This window comes from Ciconia boyciana, chromosome 22 (genome assembly GCF_034638445.1).
Source record: "Ciconia boyciana chromosome 22, ASM3463844v1, whole genome shotgun sequence".
In the NCBI taxonomy this organism is placed as follows: domain Eukaryota; kingdom Metazoa; phylum Chordata; class Aves; order Ciconiiformes; family Ciconiidae; genus Ciconia; species Ciconia boyciana.
The window spans coordinates 988,761-1,005,562 of NC_132955.1; the positions used below are offsets into that span (position 1 = coordinate 988,761).

Sequence of the window (16,802 nt, forward strand, 5' to 3'; positions counted from 1 at the left end):
CATTTGCCCTGGGAGGGGCCGGGTCCCGCGGCCGTGCCAAGGGCCAAGGGCCGTGCCAAGGGCACGGCCGCGGGACCCGGAATCTCCCGGGGCCATGGGCAGGGATGTGCCCCTTGCCCACCCTGGAATCCCCTCGCCGGGACAGGACTGCACACCCCAAGACCCCCAGCCCCGCTGCAACGGGGCTGCTGGGGGGCACCACCGGGATTTTTTGGGGGAAGCAGAGCCAGAGCACACCTCTACCAGCACAGCCAGAGCTGCTTGCGGGCTTCCCCAGGGAGCTACATCCCCCGGGGAGGGGAGGGCAGGGCCGGGAGGAGGCGGGGGGGGGTCCCGGGAAGCGGCGGGCCGGACTACAGGTCCCGGCATGCCCGGCCGCGCTCCGCACCTGCCCGGGGAGCGGCTTTTGTTATCGGCGGGGCCGCGGGAGCGATGTACGAGGGCCCCGCCGCCGCCTCCGCGCCGGGAGCAGAGCCCAGCGGTGAGTGCTCCCCGGGACCCCCCGCTGCACCGGGGCCCGCCGCCCCCCGGGACCCCCCGCTGCACCGAGACCTATCGCCCCCCTGGCATCCCCCCGGTGCACCGAGACCCGCCGCCCCCCGGGACCCCCTGCTGCACCGCCCCCCTGGCATCCCCCCGGTGCACCGAGACCCGCCGCCCCCGGGACCCCCCCGCTGCACCGAGCTCCGGCACCCCCCCCACCCCGGGGTGCACCGAGCCCCCGGCTCTCCCGGGATGCCCCCCACCCCTCCGGGGCGCACCGGGTCCCCGCTGTCATCGGATGCGCTGTGCCTCCAGCTGCCCTCAGTGTCCCGCTTTCCCCCGGTACGCCGAGTCCCCGGGCAGCCCCGGTGGGCGAGCCCCCGGGCCGTGCCCAGCCGGTCCCTGCCGGTGCCCCGGGGGTGTCACAGGCGGTGGCTGCCAGAGCCCCCTGGAGAATTTGCCTCGTCTTGCCCCTTCTCCCGGCGCTGGGCTCCCACCGTGGCCCCGCTCCCACTCGTGGGCTCTGACACCCATAACACGTTTCCACGCTGCCGAAGCCTTCGCCCCTCGCCCGGGCAGGATTTCCCACTCCCTCAGCGTTAGCGGCCAGGGGCCTGCGGCGGGGACAGGGTTCCGGGGGTCCTGGGGGTGCCGGGGAGCAGTTTGGCCGCAGCGGTGGCTGGCTGGGGAGGGGGCCTGGCAGCGGTGGCTGGGGTCTGGCTGGGCTTCGTGGTCCCCGGTGCCTGAACCAGGAAGTCTGTGTGGGAGCAGGGAGCGTTTTCCTGCTCTGCGGGAAGAGGCCGACGCTGCTGAGAATATTTCTGGAGGGGGAAGGGAACGGAGGGCTCAGCCCCTGGGGCGCACGAAGCCCATGGTGCGGTCAGTCACCAGTGACGGCGAGGTCTGCGGCAAGGGTAGAGCATCAGGTCTTGGGGGTCACGCCAGAGCAAAGGCGATGGAGCTGAGCTCTGGGCTGGGGAGCCCGTTCCGGCCGGGAAGCCAGGCAGCACGCAGGGCGAACTGCTGGGGCAGGAGTCCTTCCCCCGGCGGCCTCGGGTGCAGGGAGAGGCCCAGTTCCGAGCGATGCTTCAGGCAGATGCTGCCTCCTGGGGTCGCCTGAGCATCGGGATGGGATCGAACGGGCTGTGGGAGCCGCAGCCTGGCCCTGTCCATACCCTTCTCTGCACAACAGCAGGGATGTTCCCAGCCCCCGCCCGGGGGGCCCTGCAGGGACCCCTCTGGGGATGTCCCCTGGGCGGGGGCAGGGCAGGCCTGCAGTTACCCCCATCCCAGCGGCGGGACTGAGCCACCACCTCGTCCTCACCCTCGCCCTCACCCCACACGTTGGCCTTGCTGCTCTGCAGCCCCCCGACCCAGGCACTTGCGGAGGCTCCTCGCTCCTCGCAGCCTCCTCTCCCCAGCCCCGGGCTCCTGCCACAGCAGCTGAGGGGAAAAAATAGCCCGGAGCGAGCCCCGGCCGCCCCAGTGCCGCTCAGCTGCTGCCGAGCATCGGCACCCGCCTGCAGGGTGGGGAAGGGGCTTTGGGTCGAGCCCAGCCCAGCCCCGCTGCGAGTCTGCGCAGGCAGGGAGGTGCCTGGGCAGGAGCTGCATGACGGCATCGGGGCAGGGCAGAGAGCAGCGAGCGCAGGTCTGCACGTGTACCTGGGCACGGGCCGAGCTGCGGCCCCGCTCCTTCTGGCCCACCGCTGCCGGCTGGTGCCCCGCGTCCACCATCCTGCTCTCGCCCAGCTCCCCACCAGCCCCCGTGGGGCAGCGCCCCAGGTCATCCAGCACTGAACGCTGGTGGCCGGGGCCACAGCGGGGGTCCGGGGCAATGGGAGCTGCTCACACATGTCTGAACAAGGTCCCCCGTGGGGAGAGTTAATGTACGTGCAGGAGCTGGGCCAGAAGGAGACGCAGAGGTCTGGCAGCCCCAGCCGAGCGCTGACTCACCGGCCGGGCTCCCTCCCCAGAGCCAGCGGCAGCGCGGGGAGCAGGGCAGTGGCAGCCTGGCACCTCGGCACGGTGGGTCCCCTTCCCTCTCTGGGGAGAAGCGGGGAGGGAGAGGGTCTGCGGGTTTGGGGCTGGGGAGCTGTTCTCTGGGCAGCACGGTGCAGGACTGGGCCGCCTGGGTCTGGTGGTCCCGGTGCCGTGGGGCAGAGGGCTGTGGGGCTGCGAGCGTGCTTCGCGGTGTCCCTGCTGCCTCGTGCCCGTCCTGTGTGCCGGGGAGGATCCGGCCTCGCTGGAGGGAGGTGTAGGGTGGCCTCGCCTGGGTGCTGCGGACGTGACAGCAGCCATGAGCACGTGCTGGGAGGGAGGGCAGCAATGCCCTGGCATGAACCTGCTCCCAGGACGAGGGGCTGCTGGTGCTGCAGCCCCCACTGCAGCGGAGGTGGGAGCAGGGGTGGAGGTGGGGGCACGGGGCTTGCGCGGGAGGGTCCTGCCCCACAGGGCAGAGGGGCAGCAGTGCCAGCCGTGGCTGCAGCCCAAGCCAGGGCCACCGGAGGTGGCAGGAGAGCGGGAATGTGCTGGTTTTATGGCCTGTCGCGTGATGTGTTTATGGCTGGGACGGGACTGCTGTGGATGCTGCCCAGCCCTGCCCAGGGCGACACGGCAGGTCCCTGCTCTGCATCCTGGTGCCGATGGGGTGGAGGATCACAGCTGAACTTTGTTCTCCAAGGTGGGGCTCCCAAGGGCTCCTGCAAGAGCCGCTGGCACCACAGCCGTGTCTACCCATTGCTGAGCGGCTGTACGGCTCCTTCTCCTGCCCGTTCCTGCAGGCAGGGACCCTGCTGCCAGCCTGGGGGGAACAGGGTCCTGCCCGGTCCCTTTGGAGCATCCTCTTCCCTGTCTGGCGCTGATCTGGACATCACCAAGTGTTTGCTTTGGTGCTGAGCCCCCCGCATCACGTAGCGGCTGCCGCAGGGGCGGCGCAGAGCAGGTACGCTGACCCGGTGCCAGCCCCAAAACCACTCCACGTTCAGCAGCAGGCGGGGGCTGAGCTGGGGCCTGCCTGGGCGCTGGCCATCCCCGCGGACCCCCTGTCCCCACAGCAGCCCCCGGGCTGGCCGGGGACCGGGGACGCCTCAGCCCTGGCTGTGCTGTCCAGGTCTCCGCAAGCCCCCGGGCCTGGCAGACGCTGCCCCCGGGGAGGGGGTTTGTCCAGCCGGCAGGAAGGGGGACACGCGGACGCTTGAGTGTGTGGCTGGGGTGCAGGATGTGTCCCCAGTCCCCAGAGCATCACCCTAACAACTCCTTCTCCCCAGGCAGGGGCCGGAGAAGGGACTCTGCTGCCCACCAGCACCGCTCCAGGGAGCCAGGCAGGAAGGTGCTTCTCCCCATGGCAGCCAGCCCCCCCACGTAACGCCAGCCAAACTGGACACCGCGGGCCCTCAAGAGACCCCCCCCGGCCAGCGCCCGCCTGCCTGCCACCTCCGGCCCGGCCAGGACTCACCCGCCGCTGGCCTGCCCCACACCGGCTCCACGCCCCACGGGTCGGCCACGGGTGGACGCTGCGATGCTGCGACCGTCACCGGTGGGTAGAGCCGGACGGTGCCGGCGGGTGGCCCTGGGGACCGGGGTGAGGGGGGCGAGGAGCTGGGGCAGCTCCGGGCTGGTCCGTCGTTCTGTCCCCATCGCGTGGCCGGAGCTGAGCCACCGTCCCGGCATCCCTCGCCCCACGCCGGCGTCCCTGGCCTGCTGTCCCCAGTGCCGCTGGGCCGGGCAGAGCGTGGCCAGGAGGTGGCAGCAGGACCCTGCCCGCAGAAAGTGGGAGGGTGAGGGAGGAGCAGGGGAGAGCTGGGGGGGGGTCCTGCGTGCCACCCTGCGGGGGGACCCCCAGTCCCCACACGAGTGGCTGTGGGGACAGAGCCAACTGGTGGCACCAGCCCCAAACCCGAGGGGACAGACTAGGCTGGGGGTGCAGGAAGCACCGCCATGGCCCCCCCGCACCCCCCTCCTCCCGGGTGCCCCCCACCCTCTGCTGACGCTGTGCTCCTCTGTCCCCAGACTTGTGCAGCGGTGATGTCCCCGAGGTGGAGATCGTCAGCCTGCTGGGCGAGCAGCTGCCCCGCTACACGCTGCGGGCTGACACCGTCTTTGGCTACGACCACGACGACTGGCTGCGTGCCCCCCCCGTCCCCCCAGAGCCTCTGGCCCCCCTCACCCCCCAGCAGATGGAGGAGACCCTGCAGTACTTCCGTGAGTGCCTCGTCCCGCGCTGTGGGGCCGGTGAGGGCAGCAGGGTGCAGGCAGCAGTGCGGGCAGCGCCGGCCGGGCTGGGTCAGAGCTGCGAGGGCAGCGCGGGAGCTAATCGCCGCTAACGGGATTGATGGGCTGGATTTCCTCGCCCGGAACATCCCGGGCTAATTCTGGGAGCAGCTTCTGCTGAGCCAAGCCGGACACTTGGAGAGAGCCGCTGTCATCTCCAGGGACCCTCTGTACATCCCTGCTCCCCCTGCGCTGTGCCGTGGCTCGCCGGGGTGGGACACCGGTTAGGGGACGGTGGAGGGTGCGCCGGTGACCCCCAACGCTGCTGCCCCACCAAACACGACAGCCCGGAGCGGCCAAGGCGGGCGCAGGGCCACTGCTGCTGGTGAAGCCCCCGGAGGCGTGGGGTGCAGGCGCCTGGGGGGAGGCACCCACAGCCCCTCTGGCCGGGCAGGGGCGATGCCCCACGGCCGTGTGGCGAGGCCTGTTCCTGGCATGGGGTCGGGGTTCAGCGGGGAGCACAGACGGATTATCTCTGCTTTGCTTCTGCCTCTGGCCCATGTGTGGTGGGGACAGGATTAGAGCGAGGGGCTGGGGGATGGACGTGGGGCAGTGGGAGACAGATGGGGCTGAGGGCCTGGCCCCGTTGCCGGTCTGGCTCCCACCCCCTGCCTGCGACAGGCTGGGCTGGGGACAAACCCCCGTCGTGCCCTGCCCATGCTTGGAGCCTTCCCCGTCCGGCTGCTCCCCTCCCTGTTCAGCAGGCAGCGGGGTGCAGCCCCCCCAGCCATCAGCACCCCCCTACCCTGCAGTGACAGTGCAAGGGATTGATCCCAAACCCTGTGTGCGTGCCACGGGGCAGGGAGCACCCGCCTCAGCAGCGCCCCGGGCACCCCCATCCCCTCTCCGGGGGGACAGCGTGCTCGGCCCCGGGAGCCCTGTGGGTCACGTTTCTCCGTGCCCCCGGTGCCGCTTGCGTGTGCCGTCGTGGAGGGGGCCCACGCTGCCTCATCCCTTTACCCAAACCTTTAAGCTGCCATCAGAAATAGCCCCCTGTAATCTGCTTGTGCAGAGACGCAGGGGACCTGCCCGGAGGAGCAAATCCCCGGGCAGGGATTAGGAAGAAGCGGCTCCTGCCTGTCCACGCCGAGACGCACGCTGTGTCCTTGGGGTCCCCGGGGGGCGGGAGCCCAGGTGAGCTGGCTGGGTCCCTGCCCTCACACTCTGCCATCCCCGGGGAGAAACACCAGCGCAAGGAGGAGGGAGAGGCTGGGGCCGAGGGTGCCTGGCTCCAGCCCCAGCTCCAGGAGGGTCCCGGTGGTTACGGCAGGACGTGGTTTGGGGCCAGGATCCCAGCGGGTGGGAGTCCAGCAGGGAAATAAAGTCATTGTGTGTTGCTGAGGGGCAGCTCCAGCCCCAGCCTCGTCGATTCATCGATTAGTTTGGTACTGACGAGGAACGGCATTGGGCCGGGCGATGGGGGCGGGCAGCGTGTATGTTGGCATTAACCAGCATCACGCTCAGCGCGCCGTGGTGCCGTGGTGTGGGGTCCTCGGCACAGCCCCGCCGCCCTCCTGCCTGCGAGGCTTGTGCTACGTGCCAGCCAGCTCCTCCATAATTCAGCCCGGCATGATTTATTCAGCTCTCCTGCTTTGGCGCTGCCCCTGCACAAGTGTGGCTGTGGGGGAGCTGGGGGTGCCAGCCAGGGGCGGCCTGGATGGGGCACAGGGGACCAGGCTCGTGCCAGCCCACGCTCAGAGTAGGGGGGTGCTGAGCGGGGCAGGTTGGAGGGGGATGGAAAAGCCCTTTTCCAGCTCAGGGACGCGGTGGGTCCCAGCACCGCACCGGGCACCCGAGGGTGCGGGATTTGCGGTGAGCTGTGTTGGTGACGATGGGGGACCCAGGCCCGGGGACAGGCTTGGGATGAAGAGCAAGGCTGGCCAGGCGAAGAGCAGGGAGCTTGGGCAAAGGCCGTACTGCGGCGTAACCTGACCGTCACGGGGACCGCAGCCCGGCACGCAGCCTGGGTTTGGGGTGAAGGACCCGAAACCTCTCCTTGTCCCTCCTAAGGGGCAGAAGCTGTTTGTGCGTGACCCGTCTGGGGTCAGCCCTGCAAAGCTGCTGCTCAGGGACCAGTGACCCCCCAGCGTCCCCTCTCAGCAGCTGGCGCCCGGCACCGTCCCTGGGGACCCATCCGTGTGCCCAGACCCCCCTGTGTCCATGGGCCGGGAGGTGGGGGGCAGAGCCCAGCTGCACCAGCCGCCGGGGCAGAGCAGGACCGTCCCGATGGGGCCCCAGGGTGCCCCAACGGGGGAGCCTGGTCCCGGGGTGCCTGACGGGGCACGTCCCTCCAGGGTGCCCTGACGGCCCCCGCGTCCCCAAGGCGCCCCGGGGGAGCGTGCGGCCGCAGCGAGCCCATCCGCGCCGCGCCGGGGCGGGGGGAGCGGGGCCGGGAGCGGGGCCGGGGCGGGGGGAGCGGGGCCGGGAGCGGGGGGAGCGGGGCCGGGAGCGGGGCCGGGAGCGGGGGGAGCGGGGCCGGGAGCGGGGGGAGCGGGGCCGGGAGCGGGGCCGGGAGCGGGGGGAGCGGGGCCGGGAGCGGGGGGAGCGGGCAGCCCCCGGCCCCCCCCGCCCCGCCCCCCCCGCCCCGCTCCCGCCCGGCCCCGCCCCCGGCCCCGGCCCCGCTCCGGCCGGGCGCGCCCGGGCAGGTGCGCGCAGACGGGGCGACCCCATAAAGCGGGGCGGGAGCGGCGGGGCTGGGCGCGATGGAGATCTGGAGCAGCCCCGCCGCCTACGACGAGCTGAACGGGAACGCGGAGCGGGGCGGCGGCGCCGACCCCATCGCCCGGGAGCTGGAGGAAGGTGAGGGCGGCCCTGCCCGGTCCGGCCCCGGGGAGCGCGGCTGCGGCGGGGCCGGGCTCCCTCCGCGGGGCTGGGGCCGGTCCGGAGCCGGCGGGGGGGCCGGGGCCGGGGTCTCTCCCCCGGGTGGGTGCTGTCGCCCTCCCGTCCGCGCGTGTCCCCCCTCCCCGCTGCGGGGCGCGCAGCCCCGGCCCCCGCTGGCAGTGCTCCGTCCCGGGGAAGCTGCCGCCGGGTCCCTTGGGGTCCCCTGGGTCACCCTCACCCCGGGGACGGTTGTCCCCGCTCCGGTGGTGGCGGGGAGCAGGCAGAGGGATGGGGCGAGGGGTCCCTGCCGGGTCTGCGTGCCCCCATGGGCATCCCATGCCATGGTCTGCCATCCCATGGGGCGCGGGGCCCCGCACTGTGCCGGTCCCCACATCGCGCCGGATCGGGCCCGTGGATGGGGCGGGTGTTGACGCGTTTGCCAGCGCTGCAGCCCCCAGCTTCTCCCAGCGCCTGCTGCTCGCTCAAACCGTAACGATGCTCATGCTCTAATTATTTCCAATTAACGGCTCAGTGGCCTGACGAGGTGCAGTTGGGGACCCCCGCAGGGAGCAGGCCCTGTTGGGTTGCAGGGAGGGGGGCGAGGCTGGGGCTGGGCTTGGCCCCTCTCCCTGTGGACGTGCCCGCTGGGGTGTGGGGCCAGCACCCAGGGCAGTGGGGACGGGATGGGGATGGGGGTGGCGGGTGGGGGCATTGCCATGACGACGCGCACACCATTACACAACCCCAGCTGGGGCGGCGTAATGGGATTTGTGTGGCTGAGCCTCTCCCGTTAACCCACTTTGTCTGCCCGGCTGGGGAGCGTGGCCATGGCTGGGGATGCAGGTCGAGGCCCTGAGCGCAGCCAGCGCTGCTCTGCCGGGGGAAACTGAGGCACGCACCCCTGGGGCCTTCGACCATCAGCAGGGAGCATCAGGAGCTGCTGCGTGGTGCAGTCGGGGCCCGGGGTGCAGTCAGGGCCCGGGGCTTCGTGCTCACTGCTGGCTCCCTCCCACCGTGTGGCTCCAGTGCCGCCATCTGGGTGCGTGCCTGGCGCTGTCTGGCAGCTTCTGCAGGCGCAGTTGGCAGGATCGGTGCTGGGGGGACAGACGTCCCTGTCCTCGTGCCACCTCTTCCTGCCAGAGACCCAGATAGCGGCAGGGGAGGAGGTAGGGCTTTAGCTGGGGTCCTGCCCGATGCTGTAGTGCTGGGTGGCGTTGGTGTGGCAGGCAGCTGCCTGTTACTGAGGCAACCTGCCTGCAGCTGCCTTTGCCCCTGTTGCTCGGAGTGTGGATTGCTGCGTCGCTGCAGCTGGAGGGGCATCGGGGTGGGTGCGGGGTGCAGCATCCGGAGAGGACGGGCTTGGTTCTGCCTCGGCCAGCATCTCCCGGGAGAAACTAGGGCAGGGCTGGCTTCTCGGGGGGAGATCTGGGGAGGGGGCTGGGGACAGATTGGAGGGGACGCTGCCTGCAAGCCCAGCTCTGCATGGTGCCACCCACTGCTATTTATACTGGAGCTCCAGCCTGCTTTTTGCTGGAGATGTCACCTCTGATCCTGTCTCTGCTGCCTGCTTTTCCCCATCCCTCTTTCCTGTCCGTGTATCCTGTCCGTGTGTCCGGGCTGGTGCGGTGAGGGGAGCTCGACATCTTTCCTGCTGCCCCAAGATGTGGGCAGGGTTGGGGGGGTGAGGTGGGAGCACCCTATTTCCCTTGGTGCTGTCATGGCTGTGAGCATCCCTGCCTGCCGCTGCCTTTCACCAGGGCTGGTGCTGCCAAGCAGATAAAAGGTCCTTTTTAGTGGCCAGCGTGGAGCAGCCTCATGCTGCCTGCAGCAGCCGCCTCCCATTCCCTCTGCTATGCAACCCCGGGCCGGTGCTCCCGCAGCGTGGGGGTTCACCCTTTGCCCTTCTCCCCCAGTCCTGTGTGCCGAGCGGGTGGCCAGGATCACGAAGACCTACCATGACATCGATGCCGTCACCAACCTGCTGGACGAGGTATGCCAGTGCCAGCCCCCCACGTGGGCTTGGGCAAGGGCTGAGGGCCGGTGGGACCCCGGGGATGCAGAGGTGGGCGAGGGCTGGGGAGGAGGGGGCAGAGCAGGGGATGGGTCCCGGCTGACGCAGACCTGCCCCTTGCAGAAAGAGCGGGACCTGGAGCTGGCGGCACGCATCGGGCAGTCCCTGCTGAAGCAGAACCGGAGCCTGACCGAGCGCAACGAGCTCCTGGAGGAGCAGCTGGAGTTGGCCAAAGAGGAGGTGACGGCCCCTGGGTGCAGGGTCCTGGCCTCGGCCTGCCGTGTGCCCGGCCCGGGGCCCGTGGGTGGCCATGGTCCCCTCAGCTCTGCCCTGATGCCTCTTCCCCTCCCAGATCGCGCAGCTGCGCCACGAGGTCTCCATGCGGGATGACCTGCTCCACTTCTACACCACCACGACAGAGGAGAGCGAGCCCACCTCTGCCACCTCCACGCCGTGAGTGGGGGGTCCTGGGGCAGGACGGCTCCTGGGGGGCTGAGCAGAGGTGTTGGGCTGTAGGCATCGCCCTCCCCAGGGTAGCGCCAGGGTGGGTGCTCCCTTCCCTCGCATGGCTTCCACGGGCCGAGCCCCATGGAGCTGGGTCGCTGCAGATGCCTGCCCGGGAGCTGGGGGGAGTGGGCAGGGGGCTGGGCGGGCAGCCCCATCCTGCCCGCACTGCAGGTGCTCAGTGCCCTCCCTGCCGTCCCCAGGCTGCGCAGGCACGAGTCCTCGCTGTCCCTGCAGCAGTACTTCCAGTACGACACCTTGCAGCAGAAACTCAAGTGCCTGGAGGAGGAGAACCAGAAGCTTCGCATGGAGGTGAGCAGAGCCGGCCGGCGGGACACCCCTCTCTGTCCCTGCCTCGGCCCCGCTCGCTGCTGGGAGAGCCGAGCTGGCCCCTGGGGAGGCTGGAGGTCCTGCCTGTTGCGCTCAGCCCCTCCGACCCTCTCCCCCAGGCCACCAACATCGCAACTGAGACCTGTCAGTATGAGGACCAGGAGCAGCAGCTGATGATTGACTGCGTGGAGCAGTTCTGTATGTGGGGCTGGGCTCACAGGGGGGCAGCTTCTCTGCGGGCTTGGGTTGGGGGTCTGCAGGCACTGCCCAGCATCACTGCATGGGCTGGGGGGCCGTGCCACGGCGGTGACGGACCCTGGGCCCTTCCCAGCTGAAGCAAGCCGGCAGGTCGTGTACCTCTCTGACGAGCTGGCCCGCAAGGCGGAGGACACGGCACGGCAGCAGGAGGAGATCAGCCAGCTCCTGGCACAGGTCGTGGACCTGCAGCAGAAGTGCCGCGCAGTGAGTGTCCCCTGCCCGTGCCGGGGGGTGCTGGCGGGATGCGGGGCACAGCTCCCTGACCTGCTGCTCCTGCCCGCAGTATGGCTCGGAGGTGGAGGAGCTCCAGCAGCACCTGGCCATGGCGAAGGAGGTGCAGCAGCAGCTCCGGACAGAGGTGAGCCCAGGGAGGTGAGCCACGGGTGCCCTGGCCGGTGGGGGTCCTGCCCCGCTGCCACCAGGGCTGTGCCTGAGCTGCACCCGTGTCCGCAGCTGCGGGACCTGCAGGAGAAGTACGCCGAGTGCGGCGGGATGCTGCAGGAAGCCCAGGAGGAGGTCAAGAGCCTGCGCAGCCGCAGCCTGCCCAACAGCACCATCAGCCGCTACGGTGCACCCAGCCTCCTGCCCGTGGTGAGTGGGTGGCATGGGCAGGGCTGGGCAGTGGGAGGGTGGGGGGGCTCTGCTCTCCCCTCTGCTGACACAGGGTCCCCTGTGTCTCCAGGACTCGCTGGCAGCTGAGATCAAGGGGACAATGAGGAAGGGGACAGACAGCTCCTCCTCGGACTACAAGTGAGTGCTGGCATCAGTGGGTTGTGCTGGGCCGGGACGGGGGATATCCCTGGGTGCTGGCTCGAGGGTCCATCCCTGCCTGCTTCCTGCCCGCAGGAGCTATCTGCGCGTCTTTGAGACGGTGAAAGCCGTGAACCAGGTGGCCAAAGCCAAGTCTTGCTCTGAGTATCTCCGCAACATGCCTGGTTACAAGCAGTTGTCAGCTGCCCCCTCCGGGGGGGCCAGCACCCCCCACACCAGCGGCTGCGGCTCGGAGGGTGCCCAGTGAGTGCCACAGTGGGGGCTTGGGCCGGGTGGGAGGGAGTCACCGCCCCCGCGGAGGAGCTGCGGTGTTGGCGAGATGCTGATCGCACCAGAGCATTAATCGGTGCCGCAAGCCTGGGGCGGGGAGAGGGCAGGGGTCCGGCACAGCATGGGGGGGTGCAGTGCAGGACCACGGCCCCCAGCACCCTAACGCTGCGCCTGCCGGCAGGGGCGAGGGGGCCGGAGAGGAGCCCCGGGCGGCCCCGGGCCAGCAGGACCTGGAGGCGGCGGTGCAGCGGCTGTCGGTGCGGCAGCAGAGCCATGCCTCGGAGGAGCGCTCCTTCTTCGAGGCGGAGCGGGAGCGCAAGCTGTGGCGGCTGAGGGACGGGGAGAGCTCCAGTGGCTTTCTCACCCCCAACGAGAGCATCGTCTCCACTGGGACCAACTACTCGGGGGGCTCGGAGCTCACCGCTGGCTCTGGCTTCTCCCTCGGCTCCCTCACCTATCTGCCCGACAAGCTGCAGATTGTGAAGCCCCTGGAAGGTGAGGGGTGGAGGTGGCTTCATGGCGTGCGGAGCTGGAGGTGCCGGGAGGGTCCCGTGACACCAGCTGAGCCCCCTGGCTGTGTCCCCCTCCCAGGCTCTGTGACGCTCCACCACTGGCAGCAGCTGGCCCGGCCCAATCTGGGTGGGATCCTGGTGCCCCGTCCCGGGGTGCTCACCAAAGACTTCAGGCAGCTGGACATCGACCTGGAGGAGGTCTACAGCCTCAACGACCTGGAGGAGGACGATGTGGATGCCAGCTCCTTCCAGCTCCTCCCTACCTCAACACCCACCAAAGCCAAGGAGCACCCCCGGGGTGAGCACGGGGCGAGGGGGCAGAGGGGACGTGGCCCCCGAGACGCCCCTGTCCTCCTGCCCAGGCTGCCCCTTGTTCCCCCCCGTGCTCTCCCCTCTTGGGCTGGTGGCCTTTCCCTGCTGCCCATCCCTCCCCTGTTCTCCTGCAGCCGCCCTGCCGCGGTGAGCCCCTGCCGTCGTGCCGACGTGCGCTCGCTGCAGCCCGGGCGTGTGGAAGGGATGGGTCTGGGAGAAACGTCAGCTCCTGCTCCCGCTTGTGCTCGCAGTCCCCTCTGAGCGAGCGCTGGACCCAAATGCTGCTGTAGATGTGCCCCGCGCATGCAGCTTTCTGCTGGCAGTGGCAGCTCACAGCCCCGCTTTGGCTCTCCCGCTTGCCCAGAGCCCTGCTCTCTGCCTCTGCCCGTGTCGTGCCCCCCCCTCCCCGTTAACCCAGTGTCTCCTGTGCCTTCCAGTGTTCCTCTCTGTTAACAACCTCCCCCAGACCCTGTCTACCTTCACCATCACCACCTGCCACATCCTCCACCCCACCACTGAGATCACCAAGGTGACACCCAGGTAAGGCGTGTGGCCCCCCACTGCCTGCACCCCCAGCCCCCTTGTGTCATCCCCCCCTTCCTTTTCACCTCCTCTTCAAACTCTGTGCAGCTTGAGGAAGCAGTGGGCCGGGGGCCACCTGCAGCCCCTGATGCTCCGAGAGATGCCTGGCACTTGAAATGTCCCTGAATCCGGCTGCGCGAGCAGCTGCGTGTCCCCCAGGGGACACAGCCCCCCCGCCTCTGTGTGCCCCCCCAGCCCCCTGGCCTCTGCTGCAGCACCTTCATGGGAAGAAGAGCCTTCCTCAGGGCGGGCGAGGCTGGGCCCACCCTGGGGAGCAGCTCCCTGGGGGCAAGAGCAGCGTTTGCTCCCGGTGCTGATGGGGAGTCGCCTTCCCTAGGAGCAGACATGGATTTCCTCTTCCCTGGACTTGTGCATAAACCAGGACCTTTCCCCAGGCTGGGCTGGAGGAGCAGTGGTGCTTAGCCCTCGTCAGCCCCTCCCAGGCTGTTAGACAAAACCCTGCATGTTTGTAAAAATGCTCGTGGAGCAGTGACCATGTCCCATCCTCTCCTGGCTGCCTGGGAGCTGCAGTGGGCTTGGCTGCAGCCCCCCAGCATGGCTGTAGCCCCCCAGCATGGTGCCATGACCTTCGGGGCCCTTGGGCAATGCTGTGATGGTGGGGGGTCTCCCACAGCCCGAGGCTTGTTAGGTGAATGAGTGTGGAGGAAGGATGAAAGGGGGCCCTGCTCTGCCTGAGGACCCCCTGCGGCAGCATCCTCTGGGACGGGGCCTCCTGCTGACCCCCACCTCTGCTCTCTCTTCCCCTCCAGTCTGTGTAACGCCGTCGTGCCTTCTTGTGGGCCCCTTGAGGGGCTGAGCCTCGGCAGCCCCTCGCCGGAGCAGTCTTCCCCTGTGCTGGCGTCTGGCCCCAAACCCCTGAGCACCCCTGTGGGACTCATCAGGCTCTTGCTGATGCAGGGCATCTCCGCCTCGGTGCCAGGGACTGGGTCACGGTGGGCCCCCCTGCTCCCCTCCCAGGACTCCCAGCATGCTGGCACCCGGCCCTTGCCTGTGGGTGGGGGGCAGGACAGACCCCCACCCAGGAGCAGCATCTTCAGCTTGAACCTGGTGGAGAAGCTGCAGCGCCTGGGACTGGACAAGGTGGTGGCCAGAGGGGAGATGTCCTACGCCGGGGGAGAGCGCAGGGGAGCCCGGGGTGCGCCGACATGATGGCGTTGCGGAGCCCGCGAGCTCAGGACAAGACACGTCCTCCGTCCTCTTCGTTGTCCGTCCGTGGGGAAATGGAGACGGGACAGGCTTTCAGCCTCAGCTCCTGGTGATGGCCGGGCAGCGCTCCCAGCACCAGCACGTGGGAGCTTTGCCCCGGCTGCCAGGACACAACCCCGGGTAGCCCCAGCGCGATGCTCCACCGGCCCCCATTACGCTGCGGCAGGGGTCCCGTGTGCGGGGAGCTGTGTGGGGCGATGCTCGGGGCTCTGGGGAGAGCCAGCTCCGGGCAGGGGCTGCGGGCTGACCCTGGCCCCGGCTGTGGGGTACGGACCCTTCGCAGGAGCCGGTTGCTGGCAATAAAAACTGTTCCTGCTTCTGCTGAGCCTGTCCGAGGAGCAGCTCAGGCTGTCCAGGCTGCTGCAGCAAAGGACGATGCTCAGCCGGGGGCTTGGGGGGACCCGCATGTGCTGGGGTGAGACCTCCCACGCTGGGCTGGGCCCCTGGCCAGCGCCTGGGCCGACTTTTAAAGAGAACGGTGGTTTTAAACTCTTTCCTGCCTGGAATAGAATAGAAGTAGCAGCAGCACCCCTGGCGCAGGGGACGCCTGCAGCGGGTGTTTCTCGGGGCGTAGCTGTTGCTCCCTTGCCCCAGGCCCTGCCCTGTCAAATAAATGTGAAGTCACGAAGCAGCTCACGTGCGCCGTGTCTGCTACCGCGTACCCTTGCGTCTCTGCCCTGCGCTTCCTGGTGGGGCTGGGGGCGAATCCCACCCGCCTGCCCCCCCCCAGCTCTTCCCAGCAAAGACGTGAGCAGCAGCGGCTATAGTGCCAAAGCTTTATTACAGACAGAGACGTGCACCGAGCGTGCTGGTGCTCTGCACGGCGCGGCCAGCGCAGCAGCTACGCGGCATCGGCTGAATCCTCAGCGCTGCGGCGGCCGAAGTCCATCCAGTCGGGGTAGTAGTGGTCGTGCAGGGCCTCCATCCCCTCGTCCCCGTGCACGTAGCCCTTGCGGTTGCTCAGCTCTGCCAGGACAAGGGGAGCGGGTTAGAGCTGCCCCAGGCTGGGGGCTGGCACGGGGGCCGGGCTGTGCCTTACGGGGACCCCCGAGGGCTGCCCACCCTGTTCCTCCCGGTACCTGTGAAGATGTGGGGCAGGAACCGGGAGATGAGGTGCTTCTGCTCCTGGGACAGGGACTTGGGCCAGTCCCGCCGGACCGGGCTGGCGGGGAGCTGGCGGGGGTCCCCCGCAGCGCCTGGTGCCTCCGCCATGGGCCGGCACAGGCAGGCGGTCGCCATGACGGCGAGGACGAGGCCGATGCACACCTTTGCCTTCATGGCTGCGGAGAGACTGAGCGGGGAAGGGGAGCGGAGGGGCTGCAGCCCCCAGAGCAGGGGCACGTGCTCAGCCTGCGGTGAGGGATGACTCGTGCAGGGAGCAGGGTGCTCTTCCCCAGGGCACGGCCAGTTCCCAAGTCCCCTCTGTCACTCCCAGCGGGTCCTCAGGTCCCCTCCATCCCTTCCGGCTGGTCCCCAAGTACTCCATCCCTCTCTCCCGGCTGGTCCCCAAGTCCTCCATCCCTCCCGGCTGGTCCCCAAGTCCTCCATCCCTCCCTCCCAGCTGGTCCCCAAGTCTTTTCCATCCCTCTCTCCCGGCTGGTCCCCACGTCCCCTCCATCCCTCCCTCCCTCCCGGCTGGTCCCCAAGTCCTCCATCCCTCTCTCCCGGCTGGTCCCCACGTCCCCTCCATCCCTCCCGGCTGGTCCCCAAGTCCTCCATCCCTCTCTCCCGGCTGGTCCCCACGTCCCCTCCATCCCTCCCTCCCGGCTGGTCCCCAAGTCTTCTCCATCCCTCTCTCCCGGCTGGTCCCCACGTCCCCTAGAATCACAGGATATCTCAAGCTGGAAGGGACCCACAAGGATCATCGAGTCCAGCCCCCAGCTCCTCGCAGGACTGCCTAACGCTGTATGACCGTACGCCTAAGGGCAGCATCCAGCTGCTCCTTGAACTCTGCCGAGCAGGGTGCTCTTCCCCAGGGCATGGCCAGTCCCCACGTCCCCTCCGTCCCTCCCGGCTGGTCCCCAACTCTGCTCCGTCCCTCTCTCCCAGTCGATCCCCAGGTCCCCTCCGGCCAGTCCCCCGGGACTCACCTGCTGGCTCCGGGGCTCGGCGCGGCAGCGGGGCGGCTCGGCGGGCGGCTGGCTCCAGGGCAGCCCGGCTCGCCCCGCTTTTGAAGGCGCTGCCACGGCCGCCCCACCCCGGGGCGGCTCCGCACCCCCCGCAGAGCCCCGCGGCGGCCCCACGGGCACTCGGGCGTGCACGGACACGGGGGCGGCGGGTGGGTCGCTCTGTGTACATACATGCACACACACACACATATACATTAAAAAATGTGGCTGGAGCTTATGTGAGCCAATGGGCCATGGTTGTAGGTACGCATATATAAATGCAGAACCGTTTTATCTAGCTATACCTATCTACATTTGTGTATTTTAGACATACACACATATATA

General features: G+C 69.3%; 2 protein-coding genes across 3 annotated transcripts; one reads left to right on the plus strand and one right to left on the minus strand.

Moving 5' to 3' along the window:
• Nucleotides 1–432: 432 nt before the first annotated feature.
• On the plus strand, nt 433–14,057 carry HAP1 (huntingtin associated protein 1). The gene is made up of 17 exons (XM_072886190.1): nt 433–481; nt 3,361–3,424; nt 3,750–4,018; nt 4,492–4,683; nt 9,486–9,562; nt 9,707–9,823; nt 9,936–10,036; nt 10,291–10,399; nt 10,537–10,615; nt 10,749–10,879; nt 10,959–11,033; nt 11,129–11,266; nt 11,358–11,425; nt 11,522–11,689; nt 11,898–12,211; nt 12,308–12,526; nt 13,893–14,057. The coding sequence occupies exons 1-17, from the start codon at nt 433–435 to the stop codon at nt 13,937–13,939; spliced, it is 2,217 nt and encodes a 738-aa protein (XP_072742291.1). The 3' UTR covers nt 13,940–14,057.
• Nucleotides 14,058–15,190: 1,133 nt separating this feature from the next.
• On the minus strand, nt 15,191–16,573 carry LOC140662554 (gastrin/cholecystokinin-like peptide). Of its 2 annotated transcripts, none has more exons than XM_072886084.1 (3): nt 16,440–16,573; nt 15,429–15,640; nt 15,191–15,315 (listed from the first exon to the last, which is right to left on the minus strand). In XM_072886084.1, exons 2-3 carry the CDS (start codon nt 15,625–15,627, stop codon nt 15,191–15,193), a joined length of 324 nt encoding a protein of 107 aa, XP_072742185.1. In that variant the 5' UTR covers nt 15,628–15,640; nt 16,440–16,573. The 2 variants fall into 2 exon arrangements, with proteins under 2 accessions (XP_072742185.1, XP_072742187.1); XM_072886086.1 differs by having other exon boundaries at nt 15,429–15,666; nt 16,440–16,522.
• Between the last annotated feature and the right edge of the window lie 229 nt (nt 16,574–16,802).

Bases quoted from the DNA above. Each gene is read 5' to 3' on its own strand.
- HAP1 (XM_072886190.1), top strand. From the start codon at position 433: ATGTACGAGGGCCCCGCCGCCGCCTCCGCGCCGGGAGCAGAGCCCAGC. The intron at 482-3,360 runs GTGAGTGCTCCC...GACATCACCAAG, and splicing joins GCCGGGAGCAGAGCCCAGCG to TGTTTGCTTTGGTGCTGAGC. The intron at 4,019-4,491 runs GTGGGTAGAGCC...CTCTGTCCCCAG, and splicing joins CGATGCTGCGACCGTCACCG to ACTTGTGCAGCGGTGATGTC.
- LOC140662554 (XM_072886084.1), bottom strand. From the start codon at position 15,627: ATGAAGGCAAAGGTGTGCATCGGCCTCGTCCTCGCCGTCATGGCGACC. The intron at 15,316-15,428 runs GTACCGGGAGGA...TTGTCCTGGCAG, and splicing joins CCTGCCCCACATCTTCACAG to AGCTGAGCAACCGCAAGGGC.